The following is a 25,704-nucleotide window of genomic DNA, read 5'->3' as shown; positions in this document are numbered from 1 at the left end:
TCCCGTTTTCTTGGTCTGGAGCACATCTAAGCGGGCCAAAATTTATTGTGAATCTAAAATTATATGCGGGCCAGATCAGAATTTGCAAGGGGCCGGATTTAGCCCGCAGGCCTTGAGTTTGACACGTGAGCTAAAGGGTGGATTTGGTCACCTTTGGATAGAGCCAGTTATGCTGGCTGCAGTCTTTTCTTAGGCCCAGATCGGTTAAATCAAGCTAAGATAAGGGTCTAAAAATGAATTCAGATTTTTTTAATAGAACTTTTTAAAAATGATCATTAATCAGTTCATAAACCAGTCTAGGTTGGGAAGCGTGCATTAAACATCAAAGGAGAACATATTGGTATATTAAGTACATCATGTTTATTGTCTTGACAACACACAGGGTTGTGCAGAGGTTTGGGCGTATTAATTTGTGCTTTAGAAAGTAACCACAAACAAAAACAAAAAGACATGTAATTCACTCTAATTGCTTTGTTCTTTCCAGTCCTTTCCATCCCAAAGGTCACCACCCCTTTTTTTCTTGGCCAGTATAACATGGGAGGTTGTACAACAAAAGCTGTCAAACTGGGTGCATAATTGAATGTTAAATACATTTTATTAACGCTTCTGGCTTATCTGAGCAACCTGCATAACCAGTTGGGCTGTAATCAAGCACATGGTTCAGACCCATGGATCTAGGGTATAAAAGTGACACGAACCAGATAGGATGCATGGTAGTAGCTGCACACGTACATAGGGAAAATCGCAATGTGTGCTACTGACTACTAACTAACAAACACAGAGACAACATGAAGTTTATCACAGTCATCTTGCTGGGGCTGTGTTCCCTGACCATCAGTAATGGTAAGTCACTGTCAGATTTCATTTATATTTTCAAAATTAATTGTTGAAGCAGTTTAAAGTGAAATCAGATAATAGTTTTTATTTTAATGGTTGAATGTGCTGAGTAAGCCTAGGTGATATTTGTGGGACTCACCGATTGTAGGATGTGCAATATCTAGTATGGAATGCCATTTTATTCAATATTAAATACATACATAAATAAACAAATATGCCTTTGAAATACATCATGCAATAAATAAATTAAGTAAAAATGCATAAATAGTAAAATAAAAGTAAATATTCATATAAAAATGAATCAATTAGTTAAATAAATATATTAAAAGGTTTTTATTTTTAATTATTTAATGGTACTTTCATTTTGTAAGTCCACATTTATTTATTTCAAGAGACTTTTATTTCATAAATCCACATTTGTTCATTTCCGTGGACTTTTATTTCCTAATGCCAAATTTATTGATTCCTCTTGCTAGTTATTTCCAGTTCTTGTATGCAAGGCACTGGCCGTGAGATAAGATTAAGATTAAAGATTAAATGTGACATATGAACAAAGATTCCTCTCTCTAAAGGTGATGCACACATAGAAGGCCTAGAATAGATAACTGTGAAATCCATAAATAAAGTAATTTATTCACTTTTTTAAATGAATGTATGTATTTATTTAATTATTTATGTATATATTGCCTCGTTTATTTTATGACGTATTTCAAAGGAATATTTATGTATTTATTCATGTATTTATATATTTATTTATTGATTTATGTATTTATTCATTTATTTAATATTTAATAAAACTGCATTCCATGATCTAGTAGGGCACTCGTGCAATGTTTTTTATGAGATACTGTATTGTGCATTTGTTCATTCGAGCATTGTGCAATATATAAGTTATTGATCACAGCGTGATTTAACGGGAAATGTGCAATCTGAGGGGAAGGATGTGCTGTGGGTTCTTTCTCTTTCTTCTGTAAATAGAAAAAAAAGGTGGGGGGGGTATTGTGTGAGGTTTATCAAATGTGTATTGAATGCATTTGGATGAGATAATGTATGCTTATGTTTTAGATTTTAGGTTTAGTTTATGTTTACTGTGTTGATGTGCAATGTGTTGTTATCTCGACTGCCCAAGAATAATTTATCTTACAAGAGACGATAAAAGCTTATCTTATCTTAATGTGGATTTATATTCAACTTACATAAATAGGAAATGGACCTGGGCTATCAAACAAAAAGTCTGGGTTAGAGGGAACAGGGCAACCAGTACGAGTGGAAACAGGGCAACCAAAGCAACCGGAGGGACAACAGCAACCAAAGCAAACAGACGGACCAAAACAACCAGGAGGACCAAACACAACCGGACCCCAGAAACCAGAGAGGCCAAAGAGACCAGAGGGAGCAAAGGAAACAAGACCTGAGCAACCAAAGAAACTGGATCAATTAGATTTGCTAAAGCAACCAGGGGGACCAGAGAAAACTGAGCAACCAAAAGCACTGAAAGAACCACAGGGACCAGAAAAAACAGAGGAACCTGAGCATCCAAATGAACCAAAGCAACCAGAGGGACCAGAAAAAACAGAGAAACCCGAGCAACCAAAAGAACCAAAGCAACCAGAGGGACCAGAGAAACCTGAACAACCAAAACAACCGAAAAAAACAGTGGAACCAGAAAGTAATGAACAACCAAAAGAACCAAAGAAGCCGGAGGGAACAGAAAAACCAAAGAAACCTGAGGGACCAAAAGAACCACAGGGAGCAGAAAAACAAAAGAAACCTGAGCAACCCAAAAAACCACAACGGCAAGAAAAAACAAAAACATGTAAGGGACGGGTAAAACCAGGGAAACCTGGGCAACCAGAAGAACCAAACCAACCAGGGGAACCAGAAAAAACAGAGAAACCAGAACAACAAAAACCAGAGCAACCAGTGGGACCAGAAAAAAAAGAGAAAGCTGAGCAGCCAAAACAACCAAAGCAACCAGGGGGATCAGAGAAACCTGAACAACCAAAACAACCCAAAAAATTAGGTAGAAATGAACAATCAAAACTTCCAAAGCAGCAAGACAAAACAGAAAAACAAAATAAACCTAAGGTAACAAAAGAACCACAGGGACTCGGAAAACCAGAGAAACCTGAGCAACCAAAACAACCAAAACAACCACAGGGGCCAGAAAGAACAAAAACAAATAAGGGAATGAAAGTACCAGGGAAACCTGGGCAACCAGAAGGACAAAACAAATCAGGGAGACAAGAAAAACCTGGGAAACCAGAGGGACTATTAACACCTAAGCAACCAGAAAATAGAAAGACACCAATAAAACCTAACCAAACACAGGGACCAGTACCACCTAAGAGACCAGAATATCCAAAGCCAACAGTAAAACCTGAACAAACAAAAGGCCCAGTAACACCTAAGCAACCAGAAATTCCAAAGACACAAATAAAACCTGAACAAACAAAATGCCCAGTAACACCTAAGCAACAAGAAAATCTAAAGACACCAGTAAAACCTGAGCAAACAAAAGGCCCAGTAACGCCTAAGCAACCAAAAAATCCAGAGACACCAGCAACACCTAAGCAACCAGACAATCCAAAGACAACTAAGAAATCAAACAATCCAGAGACGAATAAGCAACCAGACAAACCAAAGACACCAGTAACACCTAAGCAACCAGACAATCCAAACACACCTAAGCAACCAGACAATCCAAATACACCTAAGCAACCAGACAGTCCAGAGACACCTAAGCAACCAGACAATCCCGAGACACCTAAGCAGCCCAAAAATCCAGAGACACCTAAGCAACCAGACAATCCAGAGACAACTAAGAAACCAGACAATCCAGAGACACCTAAGCAACCAGACAATCCAGAGACACCTAAGCAACCAGACAATCCAGAGACAACTAAGCAGCCAGAAAATCCAAAGACACCTAAGCAACCAGAAAATCCAGAGACACCTAAGCAACCAGACAATCCAGAGACAACTAAGCAGCCAGAAAATCCAAACACAACTGAGCAGCCAGAAAATCAAAAGACACCTACGCAACCATACAATCCAGAGACACCTAAGCAACCAGACAATCCAGGGACACCTAAGCCACCAGGCAATCCAGAGACACCTAAGCAGCCAGAAAATCCAGAGACAATTGAGCAGCCAGACAATCCAGAGACAACTAAGCAACCAGACAATCCAGGGACAACAGTAACACCTAAGCAACCAGACAATCCAGGGACACCAGTAACACCTGAGCAACCAGACAATCCAAAGACACCTAAGCAACCAGACAATCCAGAGACACCTAAGCAACCAGACAATCCAGGGACACCTAAGCCACCAGAAAATCCAGAGACACCTAAGCAGCCAGAAAATCCAAAGACACCTAAGCAGCCAGAAAATCCAAACACACCTAAGCAACCAGAAAATCCAGAGACACCTAAGCAACCAGACAATCCAGAGACACCTAAGCAACCGGACAATCCAGGTACACCAGTAACACCTAAGCAACCAGACATTCCAGGGACACCTGAGCAGCCAGACAATCCGGAGACACCTAAGCAACCAGACAATCCAGGGACACCTAAGCAGCCAGACAATCCACGGACACCAGTAACACCTGAACAACCAGACAATCCAGAGACACCTAAGCAACCGGACAATCCAGGCACAACTGTAACACCTAACCAACCAGACAAACCAGTAACACCTAAGCAACAAGACAATCCACGGACACCAGTAACACCTAACCAACCAGACAAACCAGTAACACCTAAGCAACCAGACAGTCCAGGGACACTTAAGCAGCCAGACAATCCAGAGACACCTGAGCAACCAGACAATCCAAATACACCTAAGCAACCAGACAATCCAGATACACCTAAGCAACCAGAAACTCCAAAGACACCTACGCAACCAGACAATCCAGAGACACCTAAGCAACCAGACAATCCAGGGACACCAGTAAGACCAAAGCAACCAGACAATCCAGAGACACCTAAGCTGCCACACAATCCAGAGACACCTGAGCAACCAGACAATCCAGCGACACCTAAGCAACCAGACAATCCAGAGACACCTAAGCAGCCAGAAAATCCAGAGACACCTAAGCAACCAGACAATCCTGAGACACCTAAGCAACCGGACAATCCAGGGACACCTAAGCAGCCAGACAATCCAGAGACACCTAAGCAACTAGACAATCCAAATACACCTAAGCAACCAGACAATCCAGGGACACCTAAGCAACCAGACAATCCAGAAACACCTAAGAAACCAGACAATCTAGAGACACCTAAGCAACCAGACAATCAAGAGTCACCTAAGCAACCAGACAATCCAGGGACACCAGTAACACCTGAGCAACCAGACAATCCAAATACACCTAAGCAACCAGACAATCCAGAGACACCTAAGCAACCAGACAATCCAGGGACACCAGTAACACCTAAGCAACCAGACAATCCAGAGACACCTAAGCAGCCAGACAATCCAGAGACACCTGAGCAAACGGAAAATCCAAAGACACCTAAGCAACCAGACAATCCAGAGACACCTAAGCAACCAGACAATCCAGAGACACCTAAGCAAACAGAAACTCCAAAGACACCTACGCAACCAGACAATCCAGAGACACCTAAGCAACCAGACGATCCAGGGACACCAGTAACACCTAAGCAGCCAGACGGTCCAGAGACACCTAGGCAGCCAGACAATCCAGAGACACCAGTAACACCTGAGCAACCAGACAAACCAAGGACACTCAAGCAACCAGACAATTCAAATACACCTAAGCAACCAGACAATCCAGAGACACATAAGCAGCCAGAAAATCCAGAGACACCTAAGCAACCAGACAATCTTGAGACACCTAAGCAACCGGACAATCCAGGGACACCTAAGCAGCCAGACAATCCAGAGACACCTAAGCCACCAGACAATCCAAATACACCCAAGCAACCAGACAATCCAGGGACACCTAAGCAACCAGACAATCCAGAGACACCTAAGCAGCCAGAAAATCCAGAGACACCTAACCAACCAGAAAATCCAGAGACACCTAAGAAACCAGACAATCCAGAGACACCTAAGCAACCAGACAATCCAGAGACACCTAAGCAGCCAGAAAATCCAGAGACACCTAAGCAACCAGACAATCCTGAGACACCTAAGCAACCGGACAATCCAGGGACACCTAAGCAGCCAGACAATCCAGAGACACCTAAGCAACCAGACAATCCAAATACACCTAAGCAACCAGACAATCCAGGGACACCAGTAACACCTGAGCAACCAGACAATCCAAAGACACCTAAGCAACCAGACAATCCAGAGACACCTAAGCAACCAGACAATCCAGAGACACCTAAGCAGCCAGAAAATCCAGAGACACCTAAGCAACCAGACAATCCTGAGACACCTAAGCAACCGGACAATCCAGGGACACCTAAGCAGCCAGACAATCCAGAGACACCTAAGCAACCAGACAATCCAAATACACCTAAGCAACCAGACAATCCAGGGACACCAGTAACACCTGAGCAACCAGACAATCCAAAGACACCTAAGCAACCAGACAATCCAGAGACACCTAAGCAACCAGACAATCCAGAGACACCTAAGCAGCCAGAAAATCCAGAGACACCTAAGCAACCAGACAATCCTGAGACACCTAAGCAACCGGACAATCCAGGGACACCTAAGCAGCCAGACAATCCAGAGACACCTAAGCAACCAGACAATCCAAATACACCTAAGCAACCAGACAATCCAGGGACACCAGTAACACCTGAGCAACCAGACAATCCAAAGACACCTAAGCAACCAGACAATCCAGAGACACCTAAGCAACCAGACAATCCAGAGACACCTAAGCAGCCAGAAAATCCAGAGACACCTAAGCAACCAGACAATCCTGAGACACCTAAGCAACCGGACAATCCAGGGACACCTAAGCAGCCAGACAATCCAGAGACACCTAAGCAACCAGACAATCCAAATACACCTAAGCAACCAGACAATCCAGGGACACCAGTAACACCTGAGCAACCAGACAATCCAAAGACACCTAAGCAACCAGACAATCCAGAGACACCTAAGCAACCAGACAATCCAGAGACACCTAAGCAGCCAGAAAATCCAGAGACACCTAAGCAACCAGACAATCCTGAGACACCTAAGCAACCGGACAATCCAGGGACACCTAAGCAGCCAGACAATCCAGAGACACCTAAGCAACCAGACAATCCAAATACACCTAAGCAACCAGACAATCCAGGGACACCAGTAACACCTGAGCAACCAGACAATCCAAAGACACCTAAGCAACCAGACAATCCAGAGACACCTAAGCAACCAGACAATCCAGAGACACCTAAGCAGCCAGAAAATCCAGAGACACCTAAGCAACCAGACAATCCTGAGACACCTAAGCAACGGACAATCCAGGGACACCTAAGCAGCCAGACAATCCAGAGACACCTAAGCAACCAGACAATCCAAATACACCTAAGCAACCAGACAATCCAGGGACACCAGTAACACCTGAGCAACCAGACAATCCAAAGACACCTAAGCAACCAGACAATCCAGAGACACCTAAGCAACCAGACAATCCAGAGACACCTAAGCAGCCAGAAAATCCAGAGACACCTAAGCAACCAGACAATCCTGAGACACCTAAGCAACCGGACAATCCAGGGACACCTAAGCAGCCAGACAATCCAGAGACACCTAAGCAACCAGACAATCCAAATACACCTAAGCAACCAGACAATCCAGGGACACCAGTAACACCTGAGCAACCAGACAATCCAAAGACACCTAAGCAACCAGACAATCCAGAGACACCTAAGCAACCAGACAATCCAGAGACACCTAAGCAGCCAGAAAATCCAGAGACACCTAAGCAACCAGACAATCCTGAGACACCTAAGCAACCGGACAATCCAGGGACACCTAAGCAGCCAGACAATCCAGAGACACCTAAGCAACCAGACAATCCAAATACACCTAAGCAACCAGACAATCCAGGGACACCAGTAACACCTGAGCAACCAGACAATCCAAAGACACCTAAGCAACCAGACAATCCAGAGACACCTAAGCAACCAGACAATCCAGAGACACCTAAGCAGCCAGAAAATCCAGAGACACCTAAGCAACCAGACAATCCTGAGACACCTAAGCAACCGGACAATCCAGGGACACCTAAGCAGCCAGACAATCCAGAGACACCTAAGCAACCAGACAATCCAAATACACCTAAGCAACCAGACAATCCAGGGACACCAGTAACACCTGAGCAACCAGACAATCCAAAGACACCTAAGCAACCAGACAATCCAGAGACACCTAAGCAACCAGACAATCCAGAGACACCTAAGCAGCCAGAAAATCCAGAGACACCTAAGCAACCAGACAATCCTGAGACACCTAAGCAACCGGACAATCCAGGGACACCTAAGCAGCCAGACAATCCAGAGACACCTAAGCAACCAGACAATCCAAATACACCTAAGCAACCAGACAATCCAGGGACACCAGTAACACCTGAGCAACCAGACAATCCAAAGACACCTAAGCAACCAGACAATCCAGAGACACCTAAGCAACCAGACAATCCAGAGACACCTAAGCAGCCAGAAAATCCAGAGACACCTAAGCAACCAGACAATCCTGAGACACCTAAGCAACCGGACAATCCAGGGACACCTAAGCAGCCAGACAATCCAGAGACACCTAAGCAACCAGACAATCCAAATACACCTAAGCAACCAGACAATCCAGGGACACCAGTAACACCTGAGCAACCAGACAATCCAAAGACACCTAAGCAACCAGACAATCCAGAGACACCTAAGCAACCAGACAATCCAGAGACACCTAAGCAGCCAGAAAATCCAGAGACACCTAAGCAACCAGACAATCCTGAGACACCTAAGCAACCGGACAATCCAGGGACACCTAAGCAGCCAGACAATCCAGAGACACCTAAGCAACCAGACAATCCAAATACACCTAAGCAACCAGACAATCCAGGGACACCAGTAACACCTGAGCAACCAGACAATCCAAAGACACCTAAGCAACCAGACAATCCAGAGACACCTAAGCAACCAGACAATCCAGAGACACCTAAGCAGCCAGAAAATCCAGAGACACCTAAGCAACCAGACAATCCTGAGACACCTAAGCAACCGGACAATCCAGGGACACCTAAGCAGCCAGACAATCCAGAGACACCTAAGCAACCAGACAATCCAAATACACCTAAGCAACCAGACAATCCAGGGACACCAGTAACACCTGAGCAACCAGACAATCCAAAGACACCTAAGCAACCAGACAATCCAGAGACACCTAAGCAACCAGACAATCCAGAGACACCTAAGCAGCCAGAAAATCCAGAGACACCTAAGCAACCAGACAATCCTGAGACACCTAAGCAACCGGACAATCCAGGGACACCTAAGCAGCCAGACAATCCAGAGACACCTAAGCAACCAGACAATCCAAATACACCTAAGCAACCAGACAATCCAGGGACACCAGTAACACCTGAGCAACCAGACAATCCAAAGACACCTAAGCAACCAGACAATCCAGAGACACCTAAGCAACCAGACAATCCAGAGACACCTAAGCAGCCAGAAAATCCAGAGACACCTAAGCAACCAGACAATCCTGAGACACCTAAGCAACCGGACAATCCAGGGACACCTAAGCAGCCAGACAATCCAGAGACACCTAAGCAACCAGACAATCCAAATACACCTAAGCAACCAGACAATCCAGGGACACCAGTAACACCTGAGCAACCAGACAATCCAAAGACACCTAAGCAACCAGACAATCCAGAGACACCTAAGCAACCAGACAATCCAGAGACACCTAAGCAGCCAGAAAATCCAGAGACACCTAAGCAACCAGACAATCCTGAGACACCTAAGCAACCGGACAATCCAGGGACACCTAAGCAGCCAGACAATCCAGAGACACCTAAGCAACCAGACAATCCAAATACACCTAAGCAACCAGACAATCCAGGGACACCAGTAACACCTGAGCAACCAGACAATCCAAAGACACCTAAGCAACCAGACAATCCAGAGACACCTAAGCAACCAGACAATCCAGAGACACCTAAGCAGCCAGAAAATCCAGAGACACCTAAGCAACCAGACAATCCTGAGACACCTAAGCAACCGGACAATCCAGGGACACCTAAGCAGCCAGACAATCCAGAGACACCTAAGCAACCAGACAATCCAAATACACCTAAGCAACCAGACAATCCAGGGACACCAGTAACACCTGAGCAACCAGACAATCCAAAGACACCTAAGCAACCAGACAATCCAGAGACACCTAAGCAACCAGACAATCCAGAGACACCTAAGCAGCCAGAAAATCCAGAGACACCTAAGCAACCAGACAATCCTGAGACACCTAAGCAACCGGACAATCCAGGGACACCTAAGCAGCCAGACAATCCAGAGACACCTAAGCAACCAGACAATCCAAATACACCTAAGCAACCAGACAATCCAGGGACACCAGTAACACCTGAGCAACCAGACAATCCAAAGACACCTAAGCAACCAGACAATCCAGAGACACCTAAGCAACCAGACAATCCAGAGACACCTAAGCAGCCAGAAAATCCAGAGACACCTAAGCAACCAGACAATCCTGAGACACCTAAGCAACCGGACAATCCAGGGACACCTAAGCAGCCAGACAATCCAGAGACACCTAAGCAACCAGACAATCCAAATACACCTAAGCAACCAGACAATCCAGGGACACCAGTAACACCTGAGCAACCAGACAATCCAAAGACACCTAAGCAACCAGACAATCCAGAGACACCTAAGCAACCAGACAATCCAGAGACACCTAAGCAGCCAGAAAATCCAGAGACACCTAAGCAACCAGACAATCCTGAGACACCTAAGCAACCGGACAATCCAGGGACACCTAAGCAGCCAGACAATCCAGAGACACCTAAGCAACCAGACAATCCAAATACACCTAAGCAACCAGACAATCCAGGGACACCAGTAACACCTGAGCAACCAGACAATCCAAAGACACCTAAGCAACCAGACAATCCAGAGACACCTAAGCAACCAGACAATCCAGAGACACCTAAGCAGCCAGAAAATCCAGAGACACCTAAGCAACCAGACAATCCTGAGACACCTAAGCAACCGGACAATCCAGGGACACCTAAGCAGCCAGACAATCCAGAGACACCTAAGCAACCAGACAATCCAAATACACCTAAGCAACCAGACAATCCAGGGACACCAGTAACACCTGAGCAACCAGACAATCCAAAGACACCTAAGCAACCAGACAATCCAGAGACACCTAAGCAACCAGACAATCCAGAGACACCTAAGCAGCCAGAAAATCCAGAGACACCTAAGCAACCAGACAATCCTGAGACACCTAAGCAACCGGACAATCCAGGGACACCTAAGCAGCCAGACAATCCAGAGACACCTAAGCAACCAGACAATCCAAATACACCTAAGCAACCAGACAATCCAGGGACACCAGTAACACCTGAGCAACCAGACAATCCAAAGACACCTAAGCAACCAGACAATCCAGAGACACCTAAGAAACCAGACAATCCAGAGACACCTAAGCAGCCAGAAAATCCAGAGACACCTAAGCAACCAGACAATCCTGAGACACCTAAGCAACCGGACAATCCAGGGACACCTAAGCAGCCAGACAATCCAGAGACACCAGTAACACCTGAGCAACCAGACAATCCAAAGACACCTAAGCAACCAGACAATCCAGAGACACCTAAGCAACCAGACAATCCAGAGACACCTAAGCAGCCAGAAAATCCAGAGACACCTAAGCAACCAGACAATCCTGAGACACCTAAGCAACCGGACAATCCAGGGACACCTAAGCAGCCAGACAATCCAGAGACACCTAAGCAACCAGACAATCCAAATACACCTAAGCAACCAGACAATCCAGGGACACCAGTAACACCTGAGCAACCAGACAATCCAAAGACACCTAAGCAACCAGACAATCCAGAGACACCTAAGCAACCAGACAATCCAGAGACACCTAAGCAGCCAGAAAATCCAGAGACACCTAAGCAACCAGACAATCCTGAGACACCTAAGCAACCGGACAATCCAGGGACACCTAAGCAGCCAGACAATCCAGAGACACCTAAGCAACCAGACAATCCAAATACACCTAAGCAACCAGACAATCCAGGGACACCAGTAACACCTGAGCAACCAGACAATCCAAAGACACCTAAGCAACCAGACAATCCAGAGACACCTAAGCAACCAGACAATCCAGAGACACCTAAGCAGCCAGAAAATCCAGAGACACCTAAGCAACCAGACAATCCTGAGACACCTAAGCAACCGGACAATCCAGGGACACCTAAGCAGCCAGACAATCCAGAGACACCTAAGCAACCAGACAATCCAAATACACCTAAGCAACCAGACAATCCAGGGACACCAGTAACACCTGAGCAACCAGACAATCCAAAGACACCTAAGCAACCAGACAATCCAGAGACACCTAAGCAACCAGACAATCCAGAGACACCTAAGCAGCCAGAAAATCCAGAGACACCTAAGCAACCAGACAATCCTGAGACACCTAAGCAACCGGACAATCCAGGGACACCTAAGCAGCCAGACAATCCAGAGACACCTAAGCAACCAGACAATCCAAATACACCTAAGCAACCAGACAATCCAGGGACACCAGTAACACCTGAGCAACCAGACAATCCAAAGACACCTAAGCAACCAGACAATCCAGAGACACCTAAGCAACCAGACAATCCAGAGACACCTAAGCAGCCAGAAAATCCAGAGACACCTAAGCAACCAGACAATCCTGAGACACCTAAGCAACCGGACAATCCAGGGACACCTAAGCAGCCAGACAATCCAGAGACACCTAAGCAACCAGACAATCCAAATACACCTAAGCAACCAGACAATCCAGGGACACCAGTAACACCTGAGCAACCAGACAATCCAAAGACACCTAAGCAACCAGACAATCCAGAGACACCTAAGCAACCAGACAATCCAGAGACACCTAAGCAGCCAGAAAATCCAGAGACACCTAAGCAACCAGACAATCCTGAGACACCTAAGCAACCGGACAATCCAGGGACACCTAAGCAGCCAGACAATCCAGAGACACCTAAGCAACCAGACAATCCAAATACACCTAAGCAACCAGACAATCCAGGGACACCAGTAACACCTGAGCAACCAGACAATCCAAAGACACCTAAGCAACCAGACAATCCAGAGACACCTAAGCAACCAGACAATCCAGAGACACCTAAGCAGCCAGAAAATCCAGAGACACCTAAGCAACCAGACAATCCTGAGACACCTAAGCAACCGGACAATCCAGGGACACCTAAGCAGCCAGACAATCCAGAGACACCTAAGCAACCAGACAATCCAAATACACCTAAGCAACCAGACAATCCAGGGACACCAGTAACACCTGAGCAACCAGACAATCCAAAGACACCTAAGCAACCAGACAATCCAGAGACACCTAAGCAACCAGACAATCCAGAGACACCTAAGCAGCCAGAAAATCCAGAGACACCTAAGCAACCAGACAATCCTGAGACACCTAAGCAACCGGACAATCCAGGGACACCTAAGCAGCCAGACAATCCAGAGACACCTAAGCAACCAGACAATCCAAATACACCTAAGCAACCAGACAATCCAGGGACACCAGTAACACCTGAGCAACCAGACAATCCAAAGACACCTAAGCAACCAGACAATCCAGAGACACCTAAGCAACCAGACAATCCAGAGACACCTAAGCAGCCAGAAAATCCAGAGACACCTAAGCAACCAGACAATCCTGAGACACCTAAGCAACCGGACAATCCAGGGACACCTAAGCAGCCAGACAATCCAGAGACACCTAAGCAACCAGACAATCCAAATACACCTAAGCAACCAGACAATCCAGGGACACCAGTAACACCTGAGCAACCAGACAATCCAAAGACACCTAAGCAACCAGACAATCCAGAGACACCTAAGCAACCAGACAATCCAGAGACACCTAAGCAGCCAGAAAATCCAGAGACACCTAAGCAACCAGACAATCCTGAGACACCTAAGCAACCGGACAATCCAGGGACACCTAAGCAGCCAGACAATCCAGAGACACCTAAGCAACCAGACAATCCAAATACACCTAAGCAACCAGACAATCCAGGGACACCAGTAACACCTGAGCAACCAGACAATCCAAAGACACCTAAGCAACCAGACAATCCAGAGACACCTAAGCAACCAGACAATCCAGAGACACCTAAGCAGCCAGAAAATCCAGAGACACCTAAGCAACCAGACAATCCTGAGACACCTAAGCAACCGGACAATCCAGGGACACCTAAGCAGCCAGACAATCCAGAGACACCTAAGCAACCAGACAATCCAAATACACCTAAGCAACCAGACAATCCAGGGACACCAGTAACACCTGAGCAACCAGACAATCCAAAGACACCTAAGCAACCAGACAATCCAGAGACACCTAAGCAACCAGACAATCCAGAGACACCTAAGCAGCCAGAAAATCCAGAGACACCTAAGCAACCAGACAATCCTGAGACACCTAAGCAACCAGACAATCCAGGGACACCTAAGCAGCCAGACAATCCAGAGACACCTAAGCAACCAGACAATCCAAATACACCTAAGCAACCAGACAATCCAGGGACACCAGTAACACCTGAGCAACCAGACAATCCAAAGACACCTAAGCAACCAGACAATCCAGAGACACCTAAGCAACCAGACAATCCAGAGACACCTAAGCAGCCAGAAAATCCAGAGACACCTAAGCAACCAGACAATCCTGAGACACCTAAGCAACCGGACAATCCAGGGACACCTAAGCAGCCAGACAATCCAGAGACACCTAAGCAACCAGACAATCCAAATACACCTAAGCAACCAGACAATCCAGGGACACCAGTAACACCTGAGCAACCAGACAATCCAAAGACACCTAAGCAACCAGACAATCCAGAGACACCTAAGCAACCAGACAATCCAGAGACACCTAAGCAGCCAGAAAATCCAGAGACACCTAAGCAACCAGACAATCCTGAGACACCTAAGCAACCGGACAATCCAGGGACACCTAAGCAGCCAGACAATCCAGAGACACCTAAGCAACCAGACAATCCAAATACACCTAAGCAACCAGACAATCCAGGGACACCAGTAACACCTGAGCAACCAGACAATCCAAAGACACCTAAGCAACCAGACAATCCAGAGACACCTAAGCAACCAGACAATCCAGAGACACCTAAGCAGCCAGAAAATCCAGAGACACCTAAGCAACCAGACAATCCTGAGACACCTAAGCAACCGGACAATCCAGGGACACCTAAGCAGCCAGACAATCCAGAGACACCTAAGCAACCAGACAATCCAAATACACCTAAGCAACCAGACAATCCAGGGACACCAGTAACACCTGAGCAACCAGACAATCCAAAGACACCTAAGCAACCAGACAATCCAGAGACACCTAAGCAACCAGACAATCCAGAGACACCTAAGCAGCCAGAAAATCCAGAGACACCTAAGCAACCAGACAATCCTGAGACACCTAAGCAACCGGACAATCCAGGGACACCTAAGCAGCCAGACAATCCAGAGACACCTAAGCAACCAGACAATCCAAATACACCTAAGCAACCAGACAATCCAGGGACACCAGTAACACCTGAGCAACCAGACAATCCAAAGACACCTAAGCAACCAGACAATCCAGAGACACCTAAGCAACCAGACAATCCAGAGACACCTAAGCAGCCAGAAAATCCAGAGACACCTAAGCAACCAGACAATCCAGAGACACCTAAGCAACCAGACAATCCAGAGACACCTAAGCAACCAGACAATCCAGGACACCTAAGCAACCAGACAATCCAGATACACCTAAGCAACCAGACAATCCATACACCTAAGCAACCAGACAATCCAGGGACACCAGTAACACCTGAGCAACCAGACAATCCAAAGACACCTAAGCAACCAGACAATCCAGAGACACCTAAGCAACCAGACAATCCAGAGACACCTAAGCAACCGGACAATCCAGGGACACCTAAGCAGCCAGACAATCCAGAGACACCTAAGCAACCAGACAATCCAAATACACCTAAGCAACCAGACAATCCAGGGACACCAGTAACACCTGAGCAACCAGACAATCCAAAGACACCTAAGCAACCAGACAATCCAGAGACACCTAAGCAACCAGACAATCCAGAGACACCTAAGCAGCCAGAAAATCCAGAGACACCTAAGCAACCAGACAATCCTGAGACACCTAAGCAACCGGACAATCCAGGGACACCTAAGCAGCCAGACAATCCAGAGACACCTAAGCAACCAGACAATCCAAATACACCTAAGCAACCAGACAATCCAGGGACACCAGTAACACCTGAGCAACCAGACAATCCAAAGACACCTAAGCAACCAGACAATCCAGAGACACCTAAGCAACCAGACAATCCAGAGACACCTAAGCGGCCAGAAAATCCAGAGACACCTAAGCAACCAGACAATCCAGGGACACCTAAGCAACCAGACAATCCAGAGACACCTAAGAAACCAGACAATCCAGAGACACCTAAGCAGCCAGAAAATCCAGAGACACCTAAGCAACCAGACAATCCTGAGACACCTAAGCAACCGGACAATCCAGGGACACCTAAGCAGCCAGACAATCCAGAGACACCTAAGCAACCAGACAATCCAAATACACCTAAGCAACCAGACAATCCAGGGACACCTAAGCAACCAGACAATCCAGAGACACCTAAGCAGCCAGAAAATCCAGAGACACCTAAGAAACCAGACAATCCAGAGACACCTAAGCAACCAGACAATCCAGAGACACCTAAGCAACCAGACAATCCAGGGACACCAGTAACCCTGAGCAACCAGACAATCCAAATACACCTAAGCAACCAGACAATCCAGAGACACCTAAGCAACCGGACAATCCAGAGACACCTAAGCAACCAGACAATCCAGGGACACCAGTAACCCCTGAGCAACCAGACAATCCAAATACACCTAAGCAACCAGACAATCAAGAGACACCTAAGCAACCAGAAAATCCAGGGACACCTAATCCACCAGACAATCCAGAGACACCTAAGCAGCCAGAAAATCCAAAGACACCTGAGCAGCCAGAAAATCCAAAGACACCTAAGCAACAAGACATTCCAGAGACACCTCAGAAACCAGACAATCCAGAGACAACTAAGCAACCAGACAATCTAGTGACATCAGTAACACCTGAGCAACCAGACAATCCAGGCACACCAGTAACACCTAAGCAACCAGACAATCCAGAGACACCTAAGCAACCGGACAATCCAGGGACACCTAAGCAGCCAGACAATCCAGAGACACCTAAGCAACCAGACAATCCAAATACACCTAAGCAACCAGACAATCCAGGGACACCTAAGCAACCAGACAACCCAGAGACACCTAAGCAGCCAGACAATCCAGGGACACCAGTAACACCTAACCAACCGGACAAACCAGTAACACCTAAGCAACCAATCAGTCCAGGGACTCTTAAGCAGCCAGACAATCCAGTGATACCTAAGCAACCAGACAATCCAAATACACCTCGACAACCAGACAATCCAGAGACACCTGATCAAACAGAAACTCCAAAGACACCTACGCAACCAGACAATCCAGAGACACCTAAGCAACCAGACAATCCAGAGACACCAGTAACACCTGAGCAACCAGACAGTCCAGAGACACCTAAGCAGCCAGACAATCCTGAGACACCTAAGCAACCGGACAATCCAGGGACACCTAAGCAGCCAGACAATCCAGAGACACCTAAGCAACCAGACAATCCAAATACACCTGAGCAACCAGACAATCCAGGGACACCTAAGCAACCAGACAATCCAGAGACACCTAAGCAGCCAGAAAATCCAGAGACACCTAAGCAACCAGACAATCCAGAGACACCTAAGAAACCAGACAATCCAGGGACACCAGTAACACCTGAGCAACCAGACAATCCAAAGACACCTAAGCAACCAGACAATCCAGAGACACCTAAGCAACCAGACAATCCAGAGACACCTAAGCAGCCAGAAAATACAGAGACACCTAAGCAGCCAGAAAATACAGAGACACCTAAGCAACCAGACAATCCAGAGACACCTAAGCAACCAGACAATCCAGAGACACCTAAGAAACCAGACCATCCAGGACACCAGTAACACCTGAGCAACCAGACAATCCAGGGACACCTAAGCAACCAGACAATCCAGAGACACCTAAGCGGCCAGAAAATCCAGAGACACCTAAGCAACCAGACAATCCAGGGACACCTAAGCAACCAGACAATCCAGAGACACCTAAGAAACCAGACAATCCAGAGACACCTAAGCAACCAGACAATCCAGGGACACCTAAGCAACCAGACAATCCAGAGACACCTAAGCAGCCAGAAATCCAGAGACACCTAAGCAACCAGACAATCCTGAGACACCTAAGCAACCAGACAATCCAGGGACACCTAAGCAACCAGACAATCCAGAGACACCTAAGCAGCCAGAAAATCCAGAGACACCTAAGAAACCAGACAATCCAGAGACACCTAAGCAACCAGACAATCCAGAGACACCTAAGCAACCAGACAATCCAGGGACACCAGTAACCCCTGAGCAACCAGACAATCCAAATACACCTAAGCAACCAGACAATCCAGAGACACCTAAGCAACCAGACAATCCAGGGACACCAGTAACACCTGAGCAACCGGACAATCCAAATACACCTAAGCAACCGGACAATCCAGAGACACCTAAGCAACCAGACAATCCAGGGACACCAGTAACCCCTGAGCAACCAGACAATCCAAATACACCTAAGCAACCAGACAATCAAGAGACACCTAAGCAACCAGACAATCCAGGGACACCTAATCCACCAGACAATCCAGAGACACCTAAGCAGCCAGACAATCCTGGGACACCTAAGCAACCAGACAATCCAAATACACCTAAGCAACCAGACAATCCAGAGACACCTAAGCAGCCAGAAAATCCAAACACACCCGAGCAGCCAGAAAATCCAAAGACACCTAAGCAACCAGACATTCCAGAGACACCTAAGCAACCAGACAATCCAGAGACACCTAAGAAACCAGACAATCCAGGGACACCAGTAACACCTGAGCAACCAGACAATCCAAAGACACCTAAGCAACCAGACAATCCAGAGACACCTAAGCAACCAGACAATCCAGAGACACCTAAGCAGCCAGAAAATACAGAGACACCTAAGCAGCCAGAAAATCCAGAGACACCTAAGCAACCAGACAATCCAGAGATACCTAAGAAACCAGACAATCCAGGGACACCAGTAACACCTGAGCAACCAGACAATCCAAATACACCTAAGCAACCAGACAATCCAGAGACACCTAAGAAACCAGACAATCCAGAGACACCTAAGCAACCAGACAATCCAGAGACACCTAAGCAACCAGACAATCCAGGGACACCAGTAACACCTGAGCAACCAGACAATCCAAATACACCTAAGCAACCAGACAATCCAGAGACACCTAAGCAACCAGACAATCCAGGGACACCTAAGCAACCAGACAATCCAGAGACACCTAAGCAGCCAGAAAATCCAAAGACACCTGAGCAGCCAGAAAATCCAAAGACACCTAAGCAACCAGACATTCCAGAGACACCTCAGAAACCAGACAATCCAGAGACAACTAAGCAACCAGACAATCTAGTGACACCAGTAACACCTGAGCAACCAGACAATCCAGGCACACCAGTAACACCTAAGCAACCAGACAATCCAGAGACACCTAAGCAACCGGACAATCCAGGGACACCTGAGCAGCCAGACAATCCAGAGACACCTAAGCAACCAGACAATGCAAATACACCTAAGCAACAAGACAATCCAGGGACACCTAACCAACCAGACAACCCAGAGACACCTAAGCAGCCAGACAATCCAGGGACACCAGTAACACCTAACCAACCAGACAAACCAGTAACAACTAAGCAACCAATCAGTCCAGGGACTCTTAAGCAGCCAGACAATCCAGTGACACCTGAGCAACCAGACAATCCAAATACACCTAGACAACCAGACAATCCAGAGACAACTGAGCAAACAGAAACTCCAAAGACACCTACGCCACCAGACAATCCAGAGACACCTAAGCAACCAGACAATCCAGAGACACCAGTAACACCTAAGCAACCAGACAGTCCAGAGACACCTAAGCAGCCAGACAATCCAGAGACACCTAAGCAACCAGACAATCCAGGGACACCAGTTACACCTAAGCAACCAGACAATCCAAATACACCTAAGCAACCAGACAATCCCGAGACACCTAAGCAACCAGACAATCCAGAGACACCTAAGCAGCCAGAAAATCCAGAGACACCTAAGCAACCAGACAATCCAGAGACATCTAAGAAACCAGACAATCCAGGGACATCAGTAACACCTGAGCAACCAGACAATCCAAAGACACCTAAGCAACCAGACAATCCAGAGACACCTAAGAAACCAGACAATCCAGAGACACCTAAGCAGCCAGAAAATCCAGAGACACCTAAGCAACCAGACAATCCTGACTCACCTAAGCAACGGACAATCCAGGGACACCTAAGCAACCAGACAATCCAGAGACACCTAAGCAGCCAGAAAATCCAGAGACACCTAAGCAACCAGACAATCCAGAGACACCTAAGAAACCAGACATTCCAGAGACACCTAAGCAACCAGACAATCCACAGTCACCTAAGCAACCAGACAATCCAGGGACACCAGTAACACCTAAGCAACCAGACAGTCCAGAGACACCTAAGCAACCAGACAATCCAAAGACACCTAAGCAACCAGACAATCCAGAGACACCTAAGCAACCAGATAATCCAGAGACACCTAAGATACCAGACAATCCAGAGACAACTAAGCAGCCAGAAAATCCAAAGACACCTAAGCAACCAGACAGTCCAGAGACAACAAAGACACCCAAGCAACCAAACAATCCAGAGACACCTAAGCAAACAGACATTCCAGGGACACCATTAACACCTAAACAACCAGAAAATCCAAAGACACCAGTAAAACTACAGCAATCGGGGGAAATATGTCAACCAGGGGGACCAGTGCCACCAGTTTTGAAAGGTAATACTGCCATCACCTGTTTATTTAGTATTTGTGATAAAAATAACTGCTGAAATAACACAAAGCACTACACATAGAAAACATAAAAGTTAGTTCATAATGTAGTCTTTAGTCAGACCCAAATTTTGGTCCGCCATTGTGTCTTAGCAGTAATGAAATGTACTGCCTAGCCGGATTAACGTACCGCTTTTTTGCTTCTTTCCTTATTTAAGTTTCCAATTTCCGAGTAGAATTAAACACAGCAAAACCAGCACTGCCAAGGTCCACCTGAGCAGACGAGGAGAGACCAATCGTTGCTTACTGACGTAAAAAGCATCTCTAACTGTGCACTGAATTTGAATTTAGGCCAGGAAAGTAGCCACAGCGTCAGATTGAATTACTTGACAGTGCAGCAACTACAGGTGGTCATATGCTCAATCGGTTTTAACCTTCTTTTTTATAGAATGGTACTTTCTAGACAGTTAACTAGATGAAAATCTTCAACAAGCTACTCACCTTTATTAGCAATTATTCATCCTTTACAGCATAGTGCAATCTGGTAGTTGAAGGTTTTTTGCTCTCTAAATGAAAGGAAATACAAGAGCTTACTTTCTCAGTTTTCTATCAAATTTCAGCACCAATTTCAAAAATGTTTGTGCGATTCTACTGCAAGAAAGTTTTAAGAGAAGACACTCTTTCTAGTTTTAAAAAAAATATATTTTTACTGGAAATATACAATACAATACTTACAGTCACAGTTACAATTTATCCTTTTTTTAAACATATATGCACATGTACACGCATATACATACACACATAAATAAAAACATAAGATTGTAGGAGAAAACAATGAACAACCCCCCCACCCACGCCCCCACCCAGCTCACCACAACTAACACACATTACTGGTTATGAATGCAAAACAATGGTAAAACAAAAACAGGCACACATTCAATCAGGTAGTACTTCTAAATTAATGAAATGGGAAATAAAGGGTCACCATTTATGGAAAGCTTTGACTGTACATCGTCTCAACAAGTATTTATTTTTTTCAATTCAAAAAAAATACATGATGTCTTTGAGCCACCAGGAAATAGAAGGATATTTTGCAGACTTCCAATGTAACAATAAGGAGCAAGGATTTGAAAGCTATGATGTCTTTTTGTGTAGAGTTAATTGCAAGTTAGGGGTCAGGAACCCCAAATATAGAAATCAGAGACCTACTATTACTTGGTATTTCAGACTGAACATGCTGTGATGATTCACAGCTCAGTTCACAACAACAAAACACACAGATCGGTCAGATTGGTCTTGTCAAGGAACCATTTGGTAACTTTTAAAACTAAACTTTCCATTCATTATCTTTATGGCATCCATTTCGGCGTCTCGCGATTGCCATCCACTCAAAACTAAACATAAGGCTATTACTCTTTGGCCGGCTCGCAAGCCCAAACAAGTGTGCTAGATCCGGTGTGGTGTTGTAGTTCTTCTAATGTTACTAGTTGTTGCAACAACATGTGTAAAAAACCACATGTGTAAAAAACTACAAAGTTTGCTAGGCCAAAAAGAACATTCTTAAAATTGACATTGTTACAGTGGGTTTGCGTTAACGACGTTAATAACACCTTTAACTGACAGCACCAATATCAGAATCAGAATCAGCTTTATTTGCCAAGTATGAGGACACATACAAGGAATTTTTCTTTGGAGCATCGTTGCTCACAATATGCTTACACATACAAAACAACCAAAACAAAATATACACACTAATATATACAAAATGTATACATACTCTAAACAGAAACAATATAGAGGCATGAGTGCAATGAAGAGTTCAATAAAAATTATTTAAATGTGGAGCATAGTGCAAAGGATACTGGGATAAATAGTATTATGTACTGTATGTACGTATTACTTGTTATTAAGCATCAAAATAATTATTCTGTTAATTAATTTACAATTACTGTCCATCACACATTTATATTTTTGTATTTGTATGTGTTGTAGTGTTAAAGTTGAGCCTGAGATTGTCATAGCCAATGACTGCTTCTTTGAAAATGTGCAAATGACAATAAATGACTAATTTTTTAGAAAATCAACAACAACTTAATTTTGTCTTCACAGCCTGGCACTGCAGTTATGCTCCGAAGCTGCTTAATGCTCAACAGATTGACGCAGGGTTGGGGAATGTGGTCGCGAGAGACAACCTCAATATTGCATATTCCCTGATTGGAGAGCAATGGCAGAGACTGAGCACGATCAGATTCAAGCATGTCTCAGTGGGACCTGCAGGACTCTGGGGATGTGACACCACAAACAGGGTCTACAAATTCGTAGCTGGCAACTTTCAATGCTCCAGTGGTAACTATTATTGTTGTCCTCATACAGTAGTTATTTTTACTTCCACATGAACAAATTCAGTCTGTATGGGGTTTCATTATTACTTCTATTTCATTTACTGTTTAATATCATCAGTGCAGTATTAAGAAAAAGTACTCAATGCAGAAAAATCCTCCCATTATAAAAACTGGAAATGAAAATAGTGTCAAAAAGAATGCTAAAAGTGTAAAAAAAAAAAAAAAAGACGGACTTCTAGGCCGGTATATTGTTGGGTAGATTGTGAAGTAGAGAGTGGCATGAACAGAAAAGACTCAAGTAAGGTACCTCAAATATGTACTTAAGTAGACAAATTGAGTAAATATACTTAGTAAAATGCCACCACTGCAGTTTGCTGACTAAATTACCCGTACCTCTCTGTCTTCAGGTGTGTCTTTGCAGCAGGTGGATGCTGGAGGTAATGATCACATTGTGGGAGTACAGCCTAACAACCAAAACACCTACTGTCTGAGTGGTTGCAATGCTTTGACCTACAGCGGAGTGGGCTCTCTGAGCTGGAGCTCCCTAGCAAAGAAGATGAGGTACTACAGCTGTGGTACCAAATTTGGATGCTGGGGAGTCGACAGGAGTTATCGGGTCTACGTCGCAAAGGTTGGATACTGCAGCACTATTCTTATCTTTTGTCTTTTAACTCTTTGTGTTTTTAGGACACATGAAACACCTTTATTCATTGATCATGACGACTCCATGTATGCTTCCTCCGACAGAACGTAAACCCAGAAAACTGCAACACCTGTGGCTGGACACAAGTGACAGGGCTATACATGAAAATGGTTGAAGTGGGGACTGACGGAAGTGTTTTTGGAGTGACAAAAGACGGAAAAATCTACCAAAGGTAAGCCGCTCTCTTTTTCTTTACAACCTGAATCATCCACAACATTAGACTAAGACTTAGACTTAGACTCTTTATTATTCCTTTTGGGATGACTCCCGCAAGGAAATTGAAATTTCAAGCATCCATTTTAGCAAGAAATACAGTAAAAAAGACAGTATAGAGATAACAATAATAACAGTAATGTTAATAATAATAACAACAATAAGAAGATTTGGCTGTAAAAGGACATTAACCTTAAATTATCAGTCAAAAGTGTCCAGGTGTGTATGTGCATGTATGTATTCATGTATGTATGTATGTCAGTATGTATGATACATATAGCAAGAACATTAACAATAGTACTCCTGAAAAACAAAATATAGAAACTGTTACTATCACATCAGTTATACTTTAATATTGTAAAAACTATTATATCTTGTGTGCATGTGCACTAAATTAAAAGTTTTAAAAGTCAACATGATGTTAAAATGACGGTGGTGTAACAGTATAGAGTAGGTTGTTTTGGAAAATTTGACCTCCACTCATTGCATCTCTTTCTTTAGATTGCTTAGAGTAAAAAATTAACACGCATACTCCCTCTATGATCCATCCAACTTATCACTTCCACCTGTGATATAAGGTTCAAGTTTAAAAGTGTGGCCTCTATTTGCAGCACTTGGTATAATCATAACTTTACATGTGCTTTACATTTACAAAATTGGAACCAAATCAGAAAAAAAACTTTAAAAGAATTAGGTTAAATTAAGATCATGGTTTTATAGATTTCTCCGGCTTCTTTCTCAACAGAGTTGGCATCACCAGTCAGCTTCAGGAAGGCACACAATGGGTCCCTGTCCCAATGTCCATGACAGTCCGTCATGTGAGCTATGACCTGCGCACGCTTTGGGCTGTTACCAACTCTGGCGTGGTCATGAAGTGCACTAGCTAATGCCACTGGTATGGCACTTGCTAAGGGTGCAACAATCTATGTTATGATTAATTTTTTTCACAGACTTGAATCTCTAAGTGGTATTTGGGCTGTCATTTATGTAAGGTTTTATCAATTTTTTAGATTTTTAAATGGGCAGTACATAATTTATAAATGAGATGTATTTTATTTTTACTCAATGTAAAAGTTGTTACTATTTATTAATTTCCTGGTTATCAGGCTATAACCTATTTTGGTAAAAGTGAAAATTATCAATGCACAAAACTGTCTAACCAATCCTTAAAAATGTGTTTTATGCGGAAATGTCTTGATATGCTGTAAGTTACATGTATATTTATTATAAATGTTTAGTGGACGCATTAAATATATACCTTTTATGTCATACATGTAAAACTTCCACCTGTGATACTTTATACTCTTTTCTG

General features: G+C 44.8%; 1 protein-coding gene across 1 annotated transcript; it reads left to right on the top strand.

Annotated features, from left to right (window-relative positions):
- The first annotated feature begins 788 nt into the window (after positions 1–788).
- Positions 789–25,279, top strand: LOC116673479 (fish-egg lectin). The gene is made up of 5 exons (XM_032505835.1): positions 789–843; positions 23,244–23,480; positions 23,884–24,107; positions 24,224–24,351; positions 25,138–25,279. The coding sequence occupies exons 1-5, from the start codon at positions 789–791 to the stop codon at positions 25,277–25,279; spliced, it is 786 nt and encodes a 261-aa protein (XP_032361726.1).
- The last annotated feature ends 425 nt before the right edge of the window (positions 25,280–25,704 follow it).

Source organism: Etheostoma spectabile, chromosome 23, assembly GCF_008692095.1.
Source record: "Etheostoma spectabile isolate EspeVRDwgs_2016 chromosome 23, UIUC_Espe_1.0, whole genome shotgun sequence".
Classification (NCBI taxonomy): Eukaryota; Metazoa; Chordata; class Actinopteri; order Perciformes; family Percidae; genus Etheostoma; species Etheostoma spectabile.
Note: the sequence above shows the minus strand (reverse complement) of the source record. Positions and strands in the feature narration are given on the sequence as shown.

What these genes read in the sequence shown, in the direction of transcription:
- LOC116673479 (XM_032505835.1), top strand. Translation starts at nt 789, where the DNA reads ATGAAGTTTATCACAGTCATCTTGCTGGGGCTGTGTTCCCTGACCATC. An exon ending in CAACTTTCAATGCTCCAGTG is followed by an intron (nt 23,481 to 23,883) that starts GTAACTATTATT and finishes CTCTGTCTTCAG; the next exon opens with GTGTGTCTTTGCAGCAGGTG. An exon ending in ATCGGGTCTACGTCGCAAAG is followed by an intron (nt 24,108 to 24,223) that starts GTTGGATACTGC and finishes TTCCTCCGACAG; the next exon opens with AACGTAAACCCAGAAAACTG.